The 23,601-nt window shown below is 43.2% G+C and overlaps 1 protein-coding gene across 1 annotated transcript; it reads left to right on the top strand.

The window, feature by feature from the left end:
- Positions 1-291: 291 nt before the first annotated feature.
- Positions 292-21,979, top strand: LOC138975401 (gastrula zinc finger protein XlCGF57.1-like). Its single transcript, XM_070348068.1, has 4 exons — positions 292-965; positions 8,190-8,514; positions 11,293-16,098; positions 20,984-21,979. Exons 2-3 carry the CDS (start codon positions 8,403-8,405, stop codon positions 12,672-12,674), a joined length of 1,494 nt encoding a protein of 497 aa, XP_070204169.1. The 5' UTR covers positions 292-965; positions 8,190-8,402; the 3' UTR covers positions 12,675-16,098; positions 20,984-21,979.
- The last annotated feature ends 1,622 nt before the right edge of the window (positions 21,980-23,601 follow it).

Here is a 23,601-nt window from a genome sequence, read left to right as displayed (position 1 = left end):
AGTTTCATGTTCTAAGGGGGGATTATGCCAGATGTGTGTGTGTGTGTGTGTGTGTGTGTGTGTGTGTGTGTGCATATACCCTCTTCCCCACCCCCATCCCCACCATGAGCATTCGTGCAGACAGTCCCACTCTCTCTTAGTCTCTGTCGCACACACACACACACATAAACACACACTCTCACTCGACCTCTCTCTTACACACACACACACACACACACACACACACACACACATACGCATAAAACGTGAACATGAATTCAGATCATAACAATCTTATTTCTTGTTCTGCGTTTGGGGGCAAGAACTCCAACATATCCTCTCTGTTAAACTTCAGCAATCGTATATTACAATTTTCCTTTAAAATTAAATTATCACCAATAATTACAATCTACCATCTTTCTTTAATTGTACAGGCCATATCTCAGCTCAGAAAAATATTGCACAGTGTGTTGTTGTTTTTTGTCCATAGAGGTATTTCATACTGTTACTGTATTATTCTTGAAACAACCACAACTTTGTTGCTTTTGAGGTTTCTTCAAATATAAAAGAGGAGAAAATAAAATTGAAAACAAAATTAAAAGAAAACAAATCGACAATACATGTAATAACGAACGCACTCTCACATATATACTATACCCAGCTAGTCCACCAAGCAACCTAAACCAACCACACAAAACAAGACACAAACCAAGTTTCCTTTCTCATTTTTTTTGCAAATGCATTTAAAACAATTCCTGGTTCTGCCTGCCACAAACAGCGCGAGACTGAGAAAGGGGTACAAAAGGGAAGACCGCTCGGAATAATTAGGCCACGGTTGCTCCCCTTGCTGGCTCTCTACTGGAAAGGGATTCAGTCATTTGTGCCACTTCAGCTACGAATTCAGGGTCAAGGGAAACAAAGAGTGCAAGATATTGGTTATCTTTCTTCATTCAGCTACTGAGCCTGCAGTGCAGACGGCCAATGGGGTAAGTACCACACCGCATCATCGAGTTATAAAGGCTCCCGTCTACACGGTTCTAGAATGGGGCTTTACTGAATCGTAAAGTGAATAGAAGTTTGGTCGAACATGACCTGTGTTCTGGTCTCAACTTGCTTTATCTGAAAACGATGATTGTCTTAGCACTTCTTTTGTCTGGCCAGATAGCCTGCGCAAAAGCTCTTCTTTCGGAAGCGCATAGTTTGGTATGCAGTCTAGAGACATTCAAAAGATGGAAGGGGGTGAGCCACTGAGGGTTCGCAGTGGTGGGTGTGAAGGGCTTGTGTTTACTCTTCGCCGCCCCAATGTTGGTGTGTCAAGGTGCACTCAGTCATCAACGATACCGTGAAGTTGTTGGGCGCAAAGTAAGAATCCGGGGCAGAGTTGGAATAATCGGGATTTCCCGAAACCTCATTTGATTTCCAACAAAGCGCCGCATTTCCGGAAACGAGCTGCCTCGTTCTAGAAATGGCAACCCTTCGACTAGCACAAAAAAGTATACCCTTTTCACAGGTCATGAATAAGGTATATGAAAAAGCAAGGTCTTATACATAGGAAGTCTTGAATTGGGGGAGGGGGGGGGGTACACTGTGTAACAATTCTCTCAGTGACACTCAGCGCATGCAGCTAGCTAGTTGCTGCTGTCTCGATCTATTTTGAACACAATGATTTTTTTTCTCAGAGTAGAGTGTTAGTTTGTTACAACAGGCTGAAATCATCTTTAATTTGAATCGACATTTTGCAACAATCAATCACATCAATATAGCGCACAGACTTGCACATTAGGACGGTTTCAAGAGCCTAGATTACCATGCAGTGACAAGAGCCTACTCAGTAAAGGGACGTAATGCTGTCTCTGCAGCCCAGAGAGACTTTGTGAGTTTAATATATAATCAGTTAAGAACTGAGTAAAAAATTATTACAATCGTTAGATACCAGTGAAAAGTAATATCGGAACACTCTTGTTGTGTTTTTGTTGTTGTAAAATGTAAGATCTGAAACGTTAAAAATTACGTAAAATTGGTGCGTTTTGGTCGAGTGGGATGGGTCGTTGAACTGTGTTGTCACAGCCCGCCGAAGTTATCAAATAATCAAAAGCGTTTTTTCTTTTTGTAATTCGGTTGGTTTGGTGCGTTATACAATGCATCTGCTTTTTCAAGACTAAGCATTGATCACTTTAAAACACAAGGATCATCATAGGCCATCATGACTTGTATCATTTTACATCGCATTCTAAGAAAGAGCAGAATTCTCACTATGCGCGTGGTACATTTCTAGAATCGCGTAGCGCAAAGTTGGAATTCCTACAATGGCGGCCATTGTTGGAATTCCAACAAAGCGCAGGTCATTTCCGGAAAAACGCCGATGACGAGATGGGTCGCAACAAAGTTACACCCTTTTACTGTTTTAGTCCCTGTCTATTATCTTCCCCTGACCCAAGTTGTGTCTCCCAAGGTGTGTATGGAGGCTGGTCTCTGATTCGTTGATTGTTTGAACGGGTGCGCGCAAGAGTCGGAATGATAGCGTGGGCGCGGACGCACGTGGCCTTGCACTACCTTGCGCTACCAAACTAAAGCATGTACATGTACTATTTTATATATGATATATATAGTATCTTCACAACATTATCTGACTTTATACCAAGTTTTAAGTCACAGAAATAAAAAATAAGGGAGTTATGATGTATTTTGCGACTAGCTATCCTGGTAAAAACAGTCGTGTGGTAAATATTTTACATCTAATACATTATAATGTATAATAAGATGTATAGGCTAAAGCGTTATTTGATCACAAAAGTGAATATAAACTTCAGTTTCGCACTCCTATTAAAGGCACAGTAAGTCTCCCGTAAACCATATCACAGATACTACCGGCACGGTTGGCCTAGTGGTAAGGCGTCCGCCCCGTGATCGGGAGGTCGTGGGTTCGAACCCCGGCCGGGTCATACCTAAGACTTTAAAATTGGCAATCTAGTGGCTGCTCCGCCTGGCGTCTGGCATTATAGGGTTAGTGCTAGGACTGGTTGGTCCGGTGTCAGAATAATGTGACTGGGTGAGACATGAAGCCTGTGCTGCGACTTCTGTCTTGTGTGTGGCGCACGTTATATATGTCAAATCAGCACAGCTCTGATATGGCCCTTCGTGGTCGGCTGGGCGCTAAGCAAACAAACAAACCAAAATCACAGATACTGTCAGGCTTTTACACACAGTACACACAGTACAAACACCCTTTCATTTAAAGGCACAGTACGCCTCCCGTAAACCATCACAGATACTGTCAGGCTTTTACACACAGTACAAACACTTTTCCATTTGAACACTCACCGAACGGGAACATCCGAGGTGCCCTACGTAAAGAGCGAGCAATTTTCAAAGAATTAATTTTTCGGATTGAGACCATCTCAATCGGACCTGTTGCGACCCATCTCGTCATTGGCGCTTTTCCGGAAATGACCTGCGCTTTGTTGGAATTCCAACAATGGCCGCCATTGTAGGAATTCCAACTTTGCGCTACGCAATTCTAGAAATGTACCGCGCGCATAGTGAGAATTCTGCTCTTTCTTAGAATGCGATGTAAAATGATACAAGTAATGATGGCCTATGATGATCCTTGTGTTTTAAAGTGATCGATGCTTAGTCTTGAAAAAGAAACGCGGGTTAAGGGGAAGAATTTACCCGATGCTCCCCATCATGTCGTAAGAGGCGACTAACGGATTTTGTTTCTCCTTTTACCCTTGTTAAGTGTTTCTTGTATAGAATATAGTCAATTTTTGTAAAGATTTTAGTCAAGCAGTATGTAAGAAATGTTAAGTCCTTTGTACTGGAAACTTGCATTCTCCCAGTAAGGTAATAATTATATTGTACTACGTTGCAAGCCCCTGGAGCAAATTTTTGATTAGTGCTTTTGTGAACAAGAAACAAGTACTTGACAAGTGGCTCTATCCCATCTTCCCCCTTTCCTCGTCGCGATATAACCCTTCGTGGTTGAAAACGACGTTTAACACCAAATAAAGAAAGATTAGTCTTGAAAAAGCAGATGCATTGTATAACACACCAAACCAACCGAATTACAAAAAGCAAAAACACTTTTGATAACTTCGGCGGGCTGTAACAACACAATTCAACGACCCATCCCACTCGACCAAAATGCACCAATTTTACGTAATTTTTAACGTTTCAGAGCTTACATTTTACAACAACAAAAACACAACAAGAGTGTTCCGATATTACTTTTCACTGGTAACGATCGATTGTAATAATTTTTTACTCAGTCTTAACTGATTATTATATTAAACTCACAGTCTCTATGGGCTGCAGAGACAGCATTACGTCCCTTTATTGAGTATAGGCTCTTGTCACTGCATGGTAATCTAGGCTCTTGAAACGTGATGTGCAAGTCTGTGCGCTATATTGATGTGATTGATTGTTGCAAAATGTTGATTCAAATTAAAGATGATTTCAGCCTGTTGTAACAAACTAACACTCTACTCTGAGGAAAAAAAATCATTGTGTTCAAAATAGATCGAGACAGCAGCAACTAGCTAGCTGCATGCGCTGAGTGTCACTGAGAGAATTGTTACACAGTGTACCCCCCCCCAATTCAAGACTTCCCCTGTATAAGACCTTGCTTTTTCATACACCTTATTCATGACCTGTGAAAAGGGTATACTTTTTTGTGCCAGTCGAAGGGTTGCCATTTCTAGAACGAGGCAGCTCGTTTCCGGAAATGCGGCGCTTTGTTGGAAATCAAATGAGGTTTCGGGAAATCCCGATTATTCCAACTCTGCCCCGGATTCTTACTTTGCGCCCAACAGACCCATCCTGAACTCAGGTCAAAAATGAGTTACTTCCCTTCAACTGGCGATAGCCGTTGAGCAATGATTGTGCGTTTTGGCGCTAGACCTAACTTTTAAAATCAAAATAATAAATTGACAGCTTGTTACACAAACATTCTTAAATCATAAAAGAATTATTTTTGAGTCACTTGAGAAAATGTGACTCTATGTAATCGGTCAGTGTTAGTCTGTCCGGCCGTCCGGCCGGCCGTCCGTAGACACCACCTTAACGTTGGACTTTTCTCGGAAACTATCAAAGCGATCGGGCTCATATTTTGTTTAGTCGTGACCTCCAATGACCTCTACACTTTAACGATGGTTTCGTTGACCTTTGACCTTTTTCAAGGTCACAGGTCAGCGTCAAAGGAAAAATTAGACATTTTATATCTTTGACAAAGTTCATCGGATGTGATTGAAACTTTGTAGGATTATTCTTTACATCAAAGTATTTACATCTGTAGCCTTTTACGAACGTTATCAGAAAAACAAGGGAGATAACTAGCCTTTTCTGTTCGGCAACACACAACTTAACGTTGGGCTTTTCTCGGAAACTATAAAAGTGACCGGGCTCAAATTTTATGTGAACGTGACTCCCAGTGACCTCTACACTTTGACGTTTGCTTTGGTGACCTTTGACCTTTTTCAAGGTCACAGGTATGTCTTGAATTCTTCAGGTATGCATTGTGTTGTGAATAGCAATTTCTTCCTGTCCATCTGATGCCTCATATAATATTCAGAACTGCGAAAGTGACTCGATCGAGCGTTTGCTCTTCTTGTTTCATCAAGACAAGATCAGTATAATTCGAATTTTTGAAAGTTTGAAAAAAGAAAAGCCCGGAAGCAGGGTCACGCAAGGTATGGTTTTCGTAGCAGACGACGGTTTATAGGCAGTCAAAAGCCATCCCTCGAGTTCTTATGAACCACATTCGTTTGTTTCGTGAAAAGTCAGAGGTACATAATAACGTGCAATTGCAGATAAGCTCACAGCGAGCCGCATTCAAATTACAAACTGACGACTGCATTGTGAAAAAGGGAAACTGGATCACACGGGTTCACGATGGCTCAGGGGTAAGATAAACCACGCAAAAATAAATTCTTTGAAAATTGCTCGCTCTTTACGTAGGGCACATAGGATGTTCCCGTTTGGTGAGCGTTCAAATGGAAGGGTGTTTGTACTGTGAAAGCCTGACAGTATCTGTGATGGTTTACGGGAGGCTTACTGTGCCTTTAAACACTCACTGCTTAAGAACATCCTAGATGCCCTCCGTAAAGAGCGAGCAATTTTTGAGTCACTTGAGAAAATGTGACTATGTAATCGGTCAGTGTTAGTCTGTCCGGCCGGCCGTCCGGCCGGCCGTCCGTAGACACCACCTTAACGTTGGACTTTTCTCGGAAACTATCAAAGCGATCGGGCTCATATTTTGTTTTGTCGTGACCTCCAATGACCTCTACACTTTAACGATGGTTTCGTTGACCTTTGACCTTTTTCAAGGTCACAGGTCAGCGTCAAAGGAAAAATTAGACATTTTATATCTTTGACAAAGTTCATCGGATGTGATTGAAACTTTGTAGGATTATTCTTTACATCAAAGTATTTACATCTGTAGCCTTTTACGAACGTTATCAGAAAAACAAGGGAGATAACTAGCCTTTTCTGTTCGGCAACACACAACTTAACGTTGGGCTTTTCTCGGAAACTATAAAAGTGACCGGGCTCAAATTTTATGTGAACGTGACTCCCAGTGACCTCTACACTTTGACGTCTGCTTTGGTGACCTTTGACCTTTTTCAAGGTCACAGGTATGCTTCAGGTATGCATTGTGTTGTGAATAGCAATTTCTTCCTGTCCATCTGATGCCTCATATAATATTCAGAACTGCGAAAGTGACTCGATCGAGCGTTTGCTCTTCTTGTTAAAGAATTTATTTTTGCGTGGTTTATCTTAACCCTGAGCCATCGTGGACCCGTGTGATCCAGTTTCCCTTTTTTCACAATGCAGTCGTCAGTTAGTAATTTGAATACGACTCGCTGTGAGCTTATCTGCAATAGCACGTTATTATGTACCTCTGACTATGCACGAAACAAACGGCTGTGGTTCTCATGGCTTTTGACTGTTCAGAGGAACTGGAGATAGACATAAACCGTCGTCTGCTACGAGAACCACGACCTTGCGTGATCCTGCTACTGGGCGTTTCTTTTTTCAAACTTTCAAAACCTCCAATTGTACTGATCTTGTCTTGATGAAAAAAGAATTCTTTTATGATTTAAGAATGTTTGTGTAACAAGCTGTCAATCTTTATTATTTAGATTTTAAAAGTTAGGTCTAGCGCCAAAACGCACCACGGTCCGATTGTCTCCGACACAATCCGCAAAATTAATTCTTTGAAAATTGCTCGCTCTTTACGTAGGGCACCTAGGATGTTCCCGTTTGGTGAGCATTCAAATGGAAGGGTGTTTGTACTGTGTGTAAAAGCCTGACAGTATCTGTGATGGTTTACGGGAGGCGCAACCGGCACGGTTGGCCTAGTGGCTGCTCCGCCTGGCGTCTGGCATTATGGGGTTGGTGCCAGGACTGGTTGGTCCGGTGTCAGAATAATGTGACTGGGTGAGACATGAAGCCTGTGCTGCAACTTCTGCCTTGTGTGTGGCGCACGTTATATATGTCAAATCAGCACCGCCTTGATATGGCCCTTCGTGGTCGGCTGGGCGTTAAGCAAACAAACAAACAAACGGGTGGCGCACTGTGCCTTTAAACTTAAAGCATTATTTCCTGTGTCATTTCACTCAAAACTTTTCATGCCATTTATAAGGCCCTCCACTTGAATACCTGGATCACCTTTTAGATCAAAGATAAAACAGTCTACACGTGGACGCCGTTCAAATAAGGGTATCCCTCCCCACAAAATTGACAAAAACGGAAGGAACTGATATAAAAAATCGACGAAAAATTAGAATGTACACAACGTGGCAACTTTTAAATAAGAGAAGAAAGTCGAACTCATAATCTACCCTGAACATGTTCTGTTTATCTGGCTTGCGTATTTCATGTGCTTTGCTATTCCTACTCAGTAGTAATGCAGGGTTCAATGGCATGAGTGGTCATAAAACGCATGTTTTTTTGCGACAGTTTTGATAGGTATCATCACAATAAGCGCTGTATTATAGCAACGACGATGGAATGCATTGACACTTACATGAGTACCAATACTGGTTTAGTTATGGAGCTTTTGTTTTGAAGCTGTGTGTGAGAGAGAGAGAGAGAGAGAGAGAGAGAGAGAGAGAGAGAGAGAGAGAGAGAGAGAGAGAGAGAGAGAGAGAGAGAGAGAGAGAGATTTTCTCTGCTTCTTTAAATTACTGAATTTCGTTTTTTCTACACAGCATTGCTTTGAAAGCTGATCAGCTATGGACCTGCAAGTGCAACGCCTTGAAGAGAGAGCAGCTATGATTGGTCAACACCTTGAACAGTGAACAGTAGCGCCGTGAACAGTCAGGAATTGTCAGCCCAGTGAACAGTCAGGAATCGTCAGCGCGTTGAATAGTGAACGATCAGGAATTGTCAGCGCCTTGAACAGTGAACAACAGTCAGGGCCCATGGCTTCTCCCAGCAGCATGGAGGAAGGAGACACAGCTCTTCTCTCAGATGTCAAGATAGAAATTGATGTCGCAGAAGAGTGTTGTGACATCACTGAAACACATGCATATGGTAAGGCCAATGAAATATCATGGGGTGGGGGAGGGGAAGAGGAATGGTTGACGTTGTTGGTGGGGGTCGGCTTTGGTGGCACCTCCAGACCTGTGCACATCTACGGTTTCTCCGTAATTTCTCCGATTTTTATATGCAGAATACGGTGCTACGGATTTTTAATTAAAATTCCAAAATTCCAATGATTTACTCAACAAAAATGCCGGCACGGTTGGCCTAGTGGTAAGGCGTCCACCCCGTGATCGGGAGGTCGTGGGTTCGAACCCCGGCCGGGTCATACCTAAGACTTTAAAATTGGCAATCTAGTGGCTGCTCCGCCTGGCGTCTGGCATTATGGGGTTAGTGCTAGGACTGGTTGGTCCGGTGTCAGAATAATGTGACTGGGTGAGACATGAAGCCTGTGCTGCGACTTCTGTCTTGTGTGTGGCGCACGTTATATGTCAAAGCAGCACCGGCCTGATATGGCCCTTCGTGGTCGGCTGGGCGTTAAGCTAACAAACAAACAAACAAACTCAACAAAAATTGTTTTTGTACTTTTTTCTGTTTTAAGATGTTTTGACCAATTAGTTGGCCGTTGCGCTGAAAAGACGTTTTACGATTTACCGGAAGCGCGCGTGTTCTCAGCATTGAGTCTTTGTTCTTAGACTTAGTTCGTCCAGCGTCTGCTTGGCAACTTGTGATTGAAGTGAAACATGGAAAAGAAAAACAAGTCGCGTAAGGCGAAAATACAACATTTAGTCAAGTAGCTGTCGAACTCACAGAATGAAACTAAACGCAATGCAACGCAGCAAGACCGTATACTCGTAACATCGTCAGTCCACCGCTCACGGCAAAGGCAGTGAAATTGACAAGAAGAGCGGGGTAGTAGTTGCGCTGAGAACGATAGCACGCTTTTCTGTACCTCTCTTCGTTTTAACTTTCTGAGCGTGTTTTTAATCCAAACATATCATATCTATATGTTTTTGGAATCAGGAACCGACAAGGAATAAGATGAAAGTGTTTTTAAATTGATTTCGACAATTTAATTTTGATAATAATTTTTATATATTTAATTTTCAGAGCTTGTTTTTAATCCAAATATAACATATTTATATGTTTTTGGAATCAGCAAATGATGGAGAATAAGATGAACGTAAATTTGGATCGTTTTATAAAAGAAATATTTTTTTTACAATTTTCAGATTTTTAATGACCAAAGTCATTAATTAATTTTTAAGCCACCACGCTGAAATGCAATACCGAAGTCCGGGCTTCGTCGAACAATACTTGACCAAAATTTCAACCAATTTGGTTGAAAAATGAGGGCGTGACAGTGCCGCCTCAACTTTCACGAAAAGCCGGATATGACGTCATCAAAGACATTTATCAAAAAAATGAAAAAAAACGTATGGGGATATCATACCCAGGAACTTTCATGTCAAATTTCATAGCACGCTCTTCTGTACCTCTCTTCGTTTTAACTTTCTGAGCGTGTTTTTAATCCAAACATATCATATCTATATGTTTTTGGAATCAGGAACCGACAAGGAATAAGATGAAAGTGTTTTTAAATTGATTTCGAAAATTTAATTTTGATCATAATTTTTATATTTTTAATTTTCAGAGCTTGTTTTTAATACAAATATAACATATTTATGTGTTTTTGGAATCAAGAAAATGATGGAGAATAAGATGAACGTAAATTTGGATCGTTTTATAAAAAAAGATTTTTTTTTTACAATTTTCAGATTTTTAATGACTAAAGTCATTAATTGATTTTTAACCCACCAAACTGAAATGCAATAAGCTTACCGAAGTCCGGGCTTCGTCGAAGAGTACTTGACCAAAATTTCAACCAATTTGGTTGAAAAATGAGAGCGTGACAGTGCCGCCTCAACTTTCACGAAAAGCCGGATATGACGTCATCAAAGACATTTATCAAAAAAATGAAAAAAACGTCTGGGGATATCATACCCAGGAACTCTCATGTCAAATTTCATAAAGATCGGTTTAGTAGTTTAGTCTGAATCGCTCTACACACACACACACACATACACCACGACCCTCGTCTCGATTCCCCCCTCTACGTTAAAACATTTAGTCAAAACTTTACTAAATGTTAAAAGAGTGCGAGATTCAGATAGTGAAGAGGAGACACCAGCTCTGTCACCAAAGAAGAAAACAGCACAACAGTGCTGGAAGTCCAGTTATTCTCAAGACAACCTGAGATCGTAAAATCCAGCGAAGGAGACCAATACGAATTATTTCTTGAACTGTCGTTACAGCTTACTAAGTCTGAAACATTTTAAAAACTACTGAAATTTGGTTTGTTTTCTACTGATGAGCGTTTTGAGTGTGCCACAGGTCTGCACCTCCCATCGTTTGAAGGAGGTGTGGAGAGGGGTAAATAGACACAGAAAGGACTGGCTGACCAATATAATTCTTCAATATAAATAGACACAGAAAGGACTGGCTGACCAATATAATTATTCAATATAAATAGCCACAGAAAGGACTGGCTGACCAATATAATTCTTCAATATAAATAGACACAGAAAGGACTGGCTGACCAATATAAATATTCAATATAGATAGACACAGAAAGGACTGGCTGACAAATATAATTATTGAGGTTGCCAGCAGGGGCGGTGAGTCAGGAACTTGACACAGTTTAAACTTTACTGAGTGCTGCTTTTGAAATTGCCTGCTCCTGCAAGCAGGAAACGTGAGAAAAAGTTGATGCTATTATCGGATCATAATCAGCATATTATATGACTTGCTTTTGCTTTCATTTCCCAGTTCCAATCAGAGGAGTTGTTGCCACAGACAACGCAGCTACCATGCCTACAGTACTGACATTGGAAGGACAAGCTGCAGACAGCGCCCACAGTGATACCTGGCTAAAACAAGAGGAACATGCAAGTACTGAGTACTGGCTGAAACAAGAGGTACAATCCAGTACTAAGTGTGATACCTGGCTGAAACAAAAGGTACAATCCAGTACTGAGTGTGATACCTGGCTGAAACAAGAGGTACAATCCAGTACTGAGTGTGATACCTGGCTGAAACAAGAGGTGCAATCCAGTACTGAGTGTGATACCTGGCTGAAACAAGAGGTACAATCCAGTACTGAGTGTGATACCTGGCTGAAACAAGAGGTACAATCCAGTACTGAGTGTGATACCTGGCTGAAACAAGAGGTACAATCCAGTACTGAGTGTGATACCTGGCTGAAACAAAAGGAACATTCAAATACTGAGTGTGATACCTTGCTAAAACAAAAGGAACATGCAAGTACGGAGTGTGATACCTTGCTGAAACAAAAGGAACACTCAAATACTGAGTGTGATACCTTGCTGAAACAAAAGGAACACTCAAATACTGAGTGTGATACCTTGCTGAAACAAAAGGAACATGCAAGTACTGAATGTAGTGGTGGGGTCAAATACTCTTTTCATTTGATACGAAGCATGATATCAAGCCCGACAGCAAAAAAACATGAATTTACAGAGTGTGGTGCTAAACCTACACAGTCTGGACATTTCAAGCAACCCATTGTAACTCATACTGGGGAGAAAAACTATGCTTGTACAGAATGTGGGTTTCAGTTCACACTGTCTGAAAATTTAAAGGAACACATGTTAACACACATAGGAGTGAAAAAGTATGCTTGTACAGAGTGTGATGCTAGGTTCGCAAAATCTCATGCGTTGAACCAACACATCTTAATACACACAGGAGTGAAAAACTATGCTTGTACAGAGTGTGATGCTAGGTTCGCACGATCTCATTCGTTGAACCGACACAGGTTAATACACACAGGAGTGAAAAAGTATGCTTGTACAGAGTGTGATGCTAGGTTCACACAATCTAGTGCGTTGAACCGACACATGTTGGTACACACAGGAGTGAAAAAGTATGCTTGTACAGAGTGTGATGCTAGGTTCGCACAATCTCATGCGTTGAACCAACACATGTTAATACACACAGGAGTGAAAAAGTATGCTTGTACAGAGTGTGATGCTAGGTTCACACGATCTCATTCGTTGAAGCGACACATGTTAATACACACAGGAGTGAAAAAGTATGCTTGTACAGAGTGTGATGCTAGGTTCGCACGATCTCATGCGTTGAACCAACACATGTTAACACACACAGGAGTGAAAACCAACACATGTTAACACACACAGGAGTGAAAAATTATGCATGTACAGAATGTGATTCTTGGTTCACAACTTCTGGTGATGTGAATCGGCACATGTTAACACACACAGGAGTGAAAAGGTATGCATGTACAGAGTGTAATGCTAGGTTCGCAAGGTCTGGTCAAATGAAGGAACACATGTTAATACACACAGGATTGAAAAAGTATGCATGTACAGAGTGTGATTCTAGGTTTACACGGTCTAGTCATAGGAAGCACCATATGTTAATTCACACAGGAGTAAAAAATGTCCCGCAGTGGGGCACTGCGGTTATGAAATTAAAAGCCCCTCCTGTTTTTGGAACCGCAGGAGCTTTCTAGTTTGCTGTTAGGTAGATTTTTGGTTCCTCTTTCCTGTCATGCTCTCTTTTTCTTAATGAATTCTTTTCTTTTTTCTGCCTTCTTGCTCATTCACCTGTATTTTTTCCAAAGATCTCTTCTCTTGCCGCTTGTCTCGCGATTCATGTATAGTTTAATCTGTTAGTGTTCTGATGTAAGTCCAGCAGTAGATAGGTTAAGCCTATTTTAACATACTGGAAACTGGTAATCTTCCAGTAGGTATTAATTTAGTTTTACTAAAGCCTGCTGGGACACAAGTAATGGGTTAGTGCATTTGTAAACAGGAATCGCTTGACAAGTGGCCCCCTTCATCCCCCCCTTCCTCGTCCTGATATGGCTCTGCGTAGTCGGCTGGACGTTAAGCAACAAATAAACAAACAAACAAACAAGTAAAAAATTATGCATGTACAGAGTGTGATTCTAGGTTTGCACGGTCTAGTCATAGGAAGCAACACATGTTAACGCACACAGGAGTTAAAAAGTATGAATGTACAGAGTGTAATGCTAGGTTCGTAAGGTATGGTCAAATGAAGGAACATGTGTTAACACACACACAGGAGTAAAAACGTATGCATGTACAGAGTGAGATTCCAGGTTTACTCGTTTTAATCAAATGAAGGAACACATGTTAACGCACACAGGAGTGAAAAAGTATGCATGTACAGAGTGTGATTCTATGTTTACACGGTCTAGTCATATGAAGCAACGCATGTTAAAACGCACAGGATTGAAAAAGTATTCATTTACAGAATGTTGTGCTAGTTTCCCACAGTCTAGTGATGTGGAACAACACATGTTAACACATTCAGGAGTGACAAGTATGAATGTACTGAGTGTGGTGCTTGGGACTCACGTTCCATGATCCTGTAGTGTGAAGCGGCACATGTAAACACTAACAGTATGAATGTACAGAGTGTTTCTTTCGTCGTTTTCAACCATGTACAGAGTGTGATGCTTGCTTTTTATATTTAGTCAAGTTTTGACTAAATATTTTAACATCGAGGGGGAATCGAAACGAGGGTCGTGGTGTATGTGTGTGCGTGCGTGCGTGCGTGTAGAGCGATTCAGACCAAACTACTGGACCGATCTTTATGAAATTTGACATGAGAGTTCCTGGGTATGATATCCCCGAACATTTTTTTTCATTTTTTTGATAAATGTCTTTGATGACGTCATATCCGACTTTTCGTGAAAGTTGAGGCGGCACTGTCACGCCCTCATTTTTCAACCAAATTGGTTGAAATTTTGGTCAAGTAATCTTCGACGAAGCCCGGACTTCGGTATTGCATTTCAGCTTGGTGGCTTAAAAATTAATTAATGACTTTGGTCATTAAAAATCTGAAAATTGTAAAAAAAAATAAAAATTTATAAAACGATCCAAATTTACGTTCATCTTATTCTCCATCATTTTCTGATTCCAAAAACATATAAATATGTTATATTTGGATTAAAAACAAGCTCTGAAAATTAAATATATAAAAATTATTATCAAAATTAAATTGTCGAAATCAATTTAAAAACACTTTCATCTTATTCCTTGTCGGTTTCTGATTCCAAAAACATATAGATATGATATGTTTGGATTAAAAACACGCTCAGAAAGTTAAAACAAAGAGAGGTACAGAAAAGCGTGCTATCCTTCTTAGCGCAACTACTACCCCGCTCTTCTTGTCAATTTCACTGCCTTTGCCATGAGCGGTGGACTGACGATGCTACGAGTATACGGTCTTGATGAAAAATGGCATTGCGTTCAGTTTCATTCTGTGAGTTCGACAGCTACTTGACTAAGTGTTGTATTTTCGCCTTACGCGACTTGTTATTGTTAGTGATACACACACAGATGGTTGAAAACGACGTTAAACACCAAATAAAGAAAGATACACACACAGAAGTGAAAATGAATTCATGTACAGAGTGTGATGCTATGTTTACACAGTTAGGTACTTTGAGGCGACATAACTATGTTGAACAAAAACAGGAGTAAAAAGTATGAATGTACAAAGTGTGATGCTTGGTTTTTACGTGTTAGTGATACACACACAGAAGTGAAAATGAATTCATGTACAGAGTGTGATGCTATGTTTACACAGTTAGGAGCTTTGAGGCGACATAACTATGTTGAACAAAACCAGGAGTAAAAAGTATGGACGTACTGTACAGAGTGGGGTGCTAGGTTGACACGGTCTAGTGATGTTAAGCGGCACATGTTTGTACATTCAGGAGTGAAAAAAGTATGCAATTACAGAGGGTGATGCTAGGTTCACACGTTCCAGTTTACAGTCTAGTGGTGTGAAGTGGCACATGTTATTGTTAACACACAGGAGTCGCAAAGAATGCATGTACAGAGTGTGATGCTAGGTTCATACTCCAATCATATGTTATTGTAACCTTAAGATAATACCTGTTTAACCTTCACCGGATCACTGCGTTGGACTACACAGTCCGGATGATGTGGGTCGTGTACGACCCATACTTTTCAAAGAAGGACTCAACGTAAAAAGTATGGGTCGTACACGAGCCATGCCATCCGAATAGGGATAAACGTTTTGCCGCTTCTTTGCAGAGAATGGGTCGTACACGACCCACGCCATCCGAATAAGGATAAACAACGTAAAATTCCTTACGTAATTCCATATGGGTTGTCCACGACGCACATCAACCGGACTGTGTAGTTCAAATTACGTCATCGTTTATTTGTTTGTTTACAAAGACAATCTTTTAAAAGTTGGGCAATGGGAAGTTCGTATGGTGTTTGGAGATTACATGAAGTCTCATTTAAAAACTCGAAAGAGTTTCAGAGATAAAGACGATTTTGTAAGGCTCTGGGTCGTCCACGACCCACGAAGCACGATGAAGGTTAATGTTTAATGTAATATTTTAACATTGTTATTATGTTGTTGAACATATCAGAAATATAGAGTTATAAATTGGGGGTAACAAGTAGTAAAATTAAATCAATTAAAATTAAAATGTACATTTTGTAAAATTGTGACCAACTTCGCTGACCATAGCTGACACAATGTCTCTGTTTTGTCTTTAATGGATTATGAACTATGTCTGCAGTGGTTTTGTTTCTTCTTCTTCTTCTTCTTGGCGTTCGCAGAGGTTACACAATCAGTCCAGCACTGGTGATAAATGTTGTGGTTTTCTCCAACTCCTGTCGACTGCCGTATAGTTTGGTCTGCAAGGGAGTTGGTGACGGCCACACTTCTTTTCGTTCCTCATCTAGTAAGGGACATCGCTGTAAGATGTGTTCCGCTGTTTGGTCCTCTTGACCGCAGGCACAGGTTGGTGATGGCGCCAGCTTGAACTTTCGGTTCATGTGAGCATTGAGCCTGTTGTGGCCAGTACGCAGCCTGATGAGGTTGACTTGCTGCTCTCTGGACATTGTGTGGTAGTCATCTCTGTTTGTCCTTGGCCTCATCAATGCCTTGATGATTGTCTTCTGCTCACTAAAGCTGACACTGTTTTCAGGTTGGTCTTCCACGGCTCCTTCTTTTGCCAGCTCATCTGCCCTTTCATTTCCTGGTATCCCACAGTGTGCTGGTATCCACTGGAGGACAACTCTTCTGGTTTGTCTGACCATCTGTAATGCTTTGGCCAGCTGTGGGAGTTTGTCGTTCTCTAGGGCCTGAAGGACTGAAAGGGCGTCCGAGAGGAAGACAACTTGGTAGCAAGGGTCTGCGGAATCCTGAACGAAGGAGGCGGCCTGCATGAGAGCTTCTGCTTCTGCTTTATAGTTTGTGCAGTGTTTGCCAGTGGCAACACTGGATGTAGCTGTATGTCCCCCAGGGAACTGGATGAGAATGCCTGCACCTCCATTGAGCACGGCGTTAGTTGCTGATCCATCGGTGTATACATGGATCCACGCCTCTTTTGGGTACTGTTCGTCGATCAGGGCTAAGGTGAGTGCCTGTCGAGCTGTGTCATTCTGATCTTCTCCTGAGGTAACATGTGGAACACTGGTGCAGATCTGGATGCCTGGTTTCTCTGTTGCCTTGGGAGTTTCCTCTTCTTCTTGAGTCAGAGGTAGAGTGTTCTGTGGAAGGACTTCCCTGTACTGTCGAGAAAGTCTCTTGCTCTCGTGTACAAAACTGCTCCGTTTAAGCCGGTTCTTGGTGAGGTTGCTCAGTCTGTGCTTCATGGGGTGGTCGGGTAGGCACTTGAGCTTCTCGGCCTGTACCATAGTCTTGGCTTCTCTTCTCTGACAGAGGGGTTGGATGGTGGTAAGCTTCTCCATTTCCTTGATGGGCGTGGATTTCATTGCACCGGTGATGAGTCGGAGGGCCTGGTTTTGCACACGGTCAAGGGTCTGCAGGTTTGTCTTGGCTGAGGTTGACCACGCTGTGGAGCCGTACTCGAGGTGGGGTCTGATTGTTCCCTGGTATACTGTCTTCAGTATCTTCTCGTTCGCTCCCCAGGTGGTACCTGCCAGCTTCCTGAGTATGGCTAGCTTGCGCCGGGCCTTCATCTCTGCCTGTGCAATGTGTGGTTTCCAGGTCTGCCGTCTATCAAAGGTGACACCAAGGTATGTTGCTTCTTCATCCTCTCTCAGAGGAGTTCCACCAAGCCTAATGGTTCCGGCTTTCTGCTTTGGCGACAGTGTGAATAGGGTGGTGGAGGATTTCTCCTTGTTGATGGAGACGCACCAATCTTCTGCCCATGCGTTCAGCCTATCTGCCGCTTGCTGCATTCTGTAGGTGGCAGTACTTGCGTGCTCCTCCTTGCACCAGATCACAAGGTCGTCTGCGTAGAGAGCAGCTTTGATCCCCTTGGGCATCTCAGACACCAGATCGTCGATGAAGAGAAGGAAGAGTGTGGGGGAGAGGACTCCGCCCTGAGGGACGCCATGACGAAGGAGGAACTTCTTGCTTTTGGTCTGGTCGACGTTAACTCTTGCCCTGCGGTTATAGAGGTAAGAGCGAATCCACTGGTACATGTTGCTGGACACGCCTTTCCTCAGCAGTTTTACAAGGAGTCCATCTTTCCAGACCTTGTCAAAGGCCTTCTGAAGATCTATCCAGGTGACGAAGACCAGCTTCTGTTCCTGAAAGGCATCTTCAACTTCTTGCGCCAGGTAAGTGACCTGATCTTCAGTGCTGCGGAACTGTCGGAATCCAGCTTGTTCAGGGGCGAGGAGGTTCCTGGATTCCAGGTACCACCTGAGGCGCTCGTTCACAATTCTCTCCAGGGTCTTCACAACACAGCTGGTGAGGCTGATTGGGCGATAGCTGTTGGCCTTCTTTGGATCCTTCCCTTTTTGAGTCACTTGAGAAAAAGTGACTCTATGTAATCGGTCAGTGTTAGTCTGTCCGGCCGGCCCCCGTCCGTCCGTAGACACCACCTTAACGTTGGACTTTTCTCGGAAACTATCAAAGCGATCGGGCTCATATTTTGTTTAGTCGTGACCTCCAATGACCTCTACACTTTAACGATGGTTTCGTTGACCTTTGACCTTTTTCAAGGTCACAGGTCAGCGTCAAAGGAAAAATTAGACATTTTATATCTTTTCTCGGAAACTATCAAAGCGATCGGGCTCATATTTTGTTAAGTCGTGACCTCCAATGACCTCTACACTTTAACGATGGTTTCGTTGACCTTTGACCTTTTTCAAGGTCACAGGTCAGCGTCAAAGGAAAAATTAGACATTTTATATCTTTGACAAAGTTCATCGGATGTGATTGAAACTTTGTAGGATTATTCTTTACATCAAAGTATTTACATCTGTAGCCTTTTACGAACGTTATCAGAAAAACAAGGGAGATAACTAGCCTTTTCTGTTCGGCAACACACAACTTAACGTTGGGCTTTTCTCGGAAACTATAAAAGTGACCGGGCTCAAATTTTATGTGAACGTGACTCATTGTGTTGTGAATAGCAATTTCTTCCTGTCCATCTGATGCCTCATATAATATTCAGAACTGCGAAAGTGACTCGATCGAGCGTTTGCTCTTCTTGTTTTAAGATGGGGATCATGATCGCTTCTCGCCAGAGTTGTGGTAGCGATCCTTCTTGCCAGCTGCTGTTGAAGACCTCGAGTAGCTTGTTCTCTGCTGCACTACCAAGGTGGGTTAGCATCTCGTTGGTGATGCCGTCTGGGCCAGGGGACTTCTTCGCCTTTGACTTTTTCAGAGCTGAGTGCAGCTCGTGGAGTGTGAGTGGTTGACTCATGGCGTCCACTGTCGACTGTCTGGCAGGTCTCTCTCTTTTCTCTCTTCTTGCTTCTCTCTGTTTCTCGGGGCTAACATGGAGGTTGCTCTCAGCTGCATAGCTTTCAGCAAATTGGTTGGCAGCATGCTTTCCAGTTAGCACCTTCCCGTTCTCTTCTAATGTGATCTTTCCTCTGCTGGTGTTCTCATCATTCAACTGCTTGGTGAGCCTCCAGAGCTTTCTGCCATCCTTCTCAAGGTTCAGAGAGCTTGTTTTCTCTTGCCAGCTTCTCCGTCTTGCCTGTAGCTTCTTTTTGAGAAATTTGGCTTTGGCTTCCTGGAGGCGGATGTTGTTGTTTTGTGACGGGTTGACTTCTGCTTCCCTTCTGGCGTCTGCCAGATCATCATCCAGTTCCTGCAATTCATTGCTCCAGTAGGGCTTATAGTCTCTCCTGGCACCCCTGGGAATGGACTCACGCGCTGCTCTGAGGATGCTCATGTTGAAGTCCTTCGCCACCATGTTGATGTCTCGACCCTCGACTCTGATGTCTTTGGTGAGTTCGCTGGTGCGGTGTCTAAAGAGGAACCAGTTCGCTCTTTTGTAGTTCCACCGTGGGAAGGAAGCTTCAGTGCAGGACTCCATGCCCAGGGTCAAAAAGACTGGCCGATGGTCACTTCCACCTAGCTGTTCTCCGACCTCTCTGCTGGTTAGCTGGTGCATGTCTTCCGTGCAGAAGGCTAGGTCAGGAGTTGATGTAGTGTGCCATCTTCTGGAGTAGAATGTAGGGCAGTCAAAGGGACTGTTCAAAAGGATGAGACCTTTGTCGTCCTGCCAGTTCTCCACCTCTTCTCCTCTCCGATCCAGGTGGTCATATCCCCAACTCTGTGAATGACTGTTGAAGTCACCCACCACGATGAAGTTGGAGGCCTTTGCGGGGATCGTGTCAAGGGCGAGGTGTCTATCATTGGGGCAGTAGAAGTTGACAAGATGGAATTCTGATGACTTCGTCTGGATTCGAATCACCTGATATTCGGAGTCCTCCATGTGCGTTTCTATCAAACAGGCATTGATGTTGTTCCTGATGAGGGTCAGGATTCCTCCTTTGCTTCGGTCTGTTCTGTCGGACCTAAGGCATTGGTAGCCTCTCACTTTGAAGGACTTTTGGGGTGTCAGGTGCGTCTCCTGAATACAGCAGATGTTGATGTTCTTCTCATGCAGGATATGCTCCAACTCTGTCTTCTTGTTCAGGATACTTTCTGCGTTCCAGTGCATGACCTGAAAAGGTCGCTGCTGACTGGGTTTCTTCCTGGTTGTGGTGGTGCCAGTCACTTTCCTCCCGCGTCCCCTGGCGTGACAAGACGGACGGGAGGGACCTCCAGTAGTTGAGGCTGGGTCCCTTTGAGGCATGGGACCCGACGCTGCTCCACCCTGGGGGGTCCTCAATGGGCGAGCGCCATTTCCATCTGTGCTGGTTGATTGTGTCATCATTTGCGTAAGTGCGTGTACCCGTGGTTTGTTAGAATGCGCCGTGCGGCCCGGGTCCTCCGTCTTCAGCATTCGGGGTTTTCTGTCGGGGTTACCTCACCCTTAGCTCATGGCCCGTACGTCCTACCCTGAGAGCACAGGGGGGAGGATTTTCGGGATCCCACCCGGAGCCAGTTTGGTCCGCGGCCGCAAGCGGCTGATCTCCATATCTGAAGACAGTTCCCCTATCCGCCACCCGGGGACGCGCTGGGTTGGGGGTGGTCGCCCCACTGAAAATCCCACACTGGGTTAAGAAAGATCAGCCTGTCCCAGGTGGTTTTGTTTCAAAATTAACACATAGTGATATTACGCCGACTCCCGAGGCAGACAAGTGGCCATATATGAGACAATAAGCGCAAGGGAGATAAATATGTGCCGAGGCCGTTGTAATGTTGAATAGTGCTTTTGTGAACAAGAAACACTTAACAAGTGGCTCTATCTCATCTCCCCCCTTTCCCCTATCCCATCTCCCCCCTTCCCCTCGTCGCGATATAACCTTTGTGGTTGAAAACGACGTTAAACACCAAATAAAGAAAGAAAGAAGTTGTAATGTTGAATTATTTCCCTTTGGCCATCTCTCTCTCTCTCTCTCTCTCTCTCTCTCTCTCTCTCTCTCTCTCTCTCTCTCTCTCTCTCTCTCTCTCTCTCTCTCTCTCTCTCTCTCTGTTTCGCCTGCTCTCTGCCTTTTGCTCACTCTCTTTATTTTTACAAAAGCGCCAAAACTTGGAATCTAATTTGAACTCTCAAAGTTAAAAATCAAACTATTACAGAAGTACAAAATCTTATTTTTTAGTTACATTTTGTTGGGTACTGCTTAACGAAGTCACTTGTAACTTTACTAAATGCCTTATTAATGTTATGAATTGTATTGCTTATATCAATACCCTTGCAAATAAAAGACAATATCTATATACGACTTGTGTGTGTGTGTGTGTGTGTGTGTGTGTGTGTGTGTTCCTCATGCGCGGCCAAAGTTCTCGATGGATCTGCTTCAAATTTGGTGGGCATATTCAGGTAGACCCAAAACACAACCTGGTCGATGAGATATTTCAACACGTGCTCTCAGAGAGCAGCGCCGAACCGATTTTGGTTTTATTGTGTATCCATTTCAAGTAACTCTTCCTTATCTTCTCCAGTGTTGTCAGCGTTTACCTCCCTTCCTTCGTGTGGCGCGCGGATATTGCCATTCCGTTACTATTTTTAGAAGGTCACTACACTGTCCAGAACGCTGTCCTTGCACCCCTAAATTGTCCTCACTGTAAAAGTGCAAAGGTCGAGTCAATTTATAGTCACGCGAAAATTACACTGTCATCTATCTCTATATATTTATAGATTTATCTATATATATATACGGCTTCTCTGTGTGTGTGAGTGTGTGGACAACACCTGTGGATTGCACAGTTCTGTTTGTGATGTGGTCTGGCGGCTTTGGTGTGTTTGTATGTTCTGGCCTTCCTTTGAGAAACCATAACAGTTTTAAAAGGGCTTAGAGATAAGCTCTAAATGTCTCAATCCTGTGTGAGTGGACTTCGCCTCCAAAGGTGATTGTGGTGTTTCGGCACTCGACAGGGATGGGACTCGACATGATATGGTCAGAAATGGCATTATGGTCACTGAATCATTTTCGTGCTGTTCCCGGGCCATTCCACGAATCTGGGAGGGGCCAAAGCTTGGCGAGTCCATGGTTCGGTTCATTCAAACGGGGGCGGGTGTGACAGGGAGACTACCGCCGCCCTTCACAGCAGACTCTGCAGCCGAGTTGTTCGCCTTAGAAGTTGTGAGATATTTATAGCTCTTTATAGCTCGCAAGGCAACACCTGTGGATTGTAGAGTTCTGTTTGTGATATCGTAAATATTCTGCATCAAATTTGGTGGGCATATTCAGGTGGACCCCGGGCACAAACTGGTGGATGAAAACCGGCGAAGCCGGGCCCGTTATTCCTCTAGTATCTGATATTTCCCTTCGCGCTCTCTCTCTCTTTACTTGTGTGTGTGTAAGAGTGAGTGAGTGTGTGTGTGTGAGTACGCGTGTGTGTGAATGTATACATGTGTGTGTGCGCCATGTATGTGTGTGTGTGTGTGTGTGCGTTTGCATGTCAGTCATGGATGTGTGTGCGCTGTGTGTGTGTGTGCGTGCCATGTGTGTGTGTGAATGCATGTGCGTTTGCATGCCATGTGTATATGTGTGTGTGCACTATGTATGTGTGTGTGTGTGTGTGTGTATACGCAATGTGTGTGTGCATGTGTGTGTGTGTGTGTGCGTGTGTCAGTGGGGTAGTGTGTGCACCATGTGTGTGGGTGTGGACGGTATTGTGTGTGTGTGAGTGTGTTTCCATTGGCGTTATTATCCAAATAGTCAAGAGCTGACAGCTTAAATGCAACGGTGTACGATTTGATCCGCGGCATCTTGTAATCATTGACTTGCAGGCGTTTAGATCCAAGGCGTGCAGACACACGTGATAGGGTTTGCAAGAAAGGGAAATCATTCACAAAACTAGCAGATTCAAGTGCGGAATTTTTATTTCCCCTGATTTCAATGGTGTAAAGTGGGGGGTGGGCGCTTACAAGGTATTATACCCTATGTACGGTTTTGGACTAAAAGCGGGGGGTGGGCGCTTACTCGATACTGGGCGCTTACAAGGTACTTTACGGTAATAACGAACGCACTCTCACATATAATATATACCCAGCTAGTCAACCAAGCAACCTGAACCAACCACACAAAACAAGACACAAACAGAGACTATAGAGATAGTCTCTGACACAAACCAAGTTTCCTTTCATTTTTTTTGCAAATGCATTTAAAACTATTCCTGGTTCTGCCTGCCACAAACAGCGCGAGACTGAGAAAGGGGTACCGAAAAGGGAAGACCGCTCAGAATAATTAGGCC

This window comes from Littorina saxatilis, linkage group LG9 (assembly GCF_037325665.1).
Source record: "Littorina saxatilis isolate snail1 linkage group LG9, US_GU_Lsax_2.0, whole genome shotgun sequence".
NCBI lineage: Eukaryota > Metazoa > Mollusca > Gastropoda > Littorinimorpha > Littorinidae > Littorina > Littorina saxatilis.
This window is presented reverse-complemented; position numbering and strand designations above follow the sequence as displayed.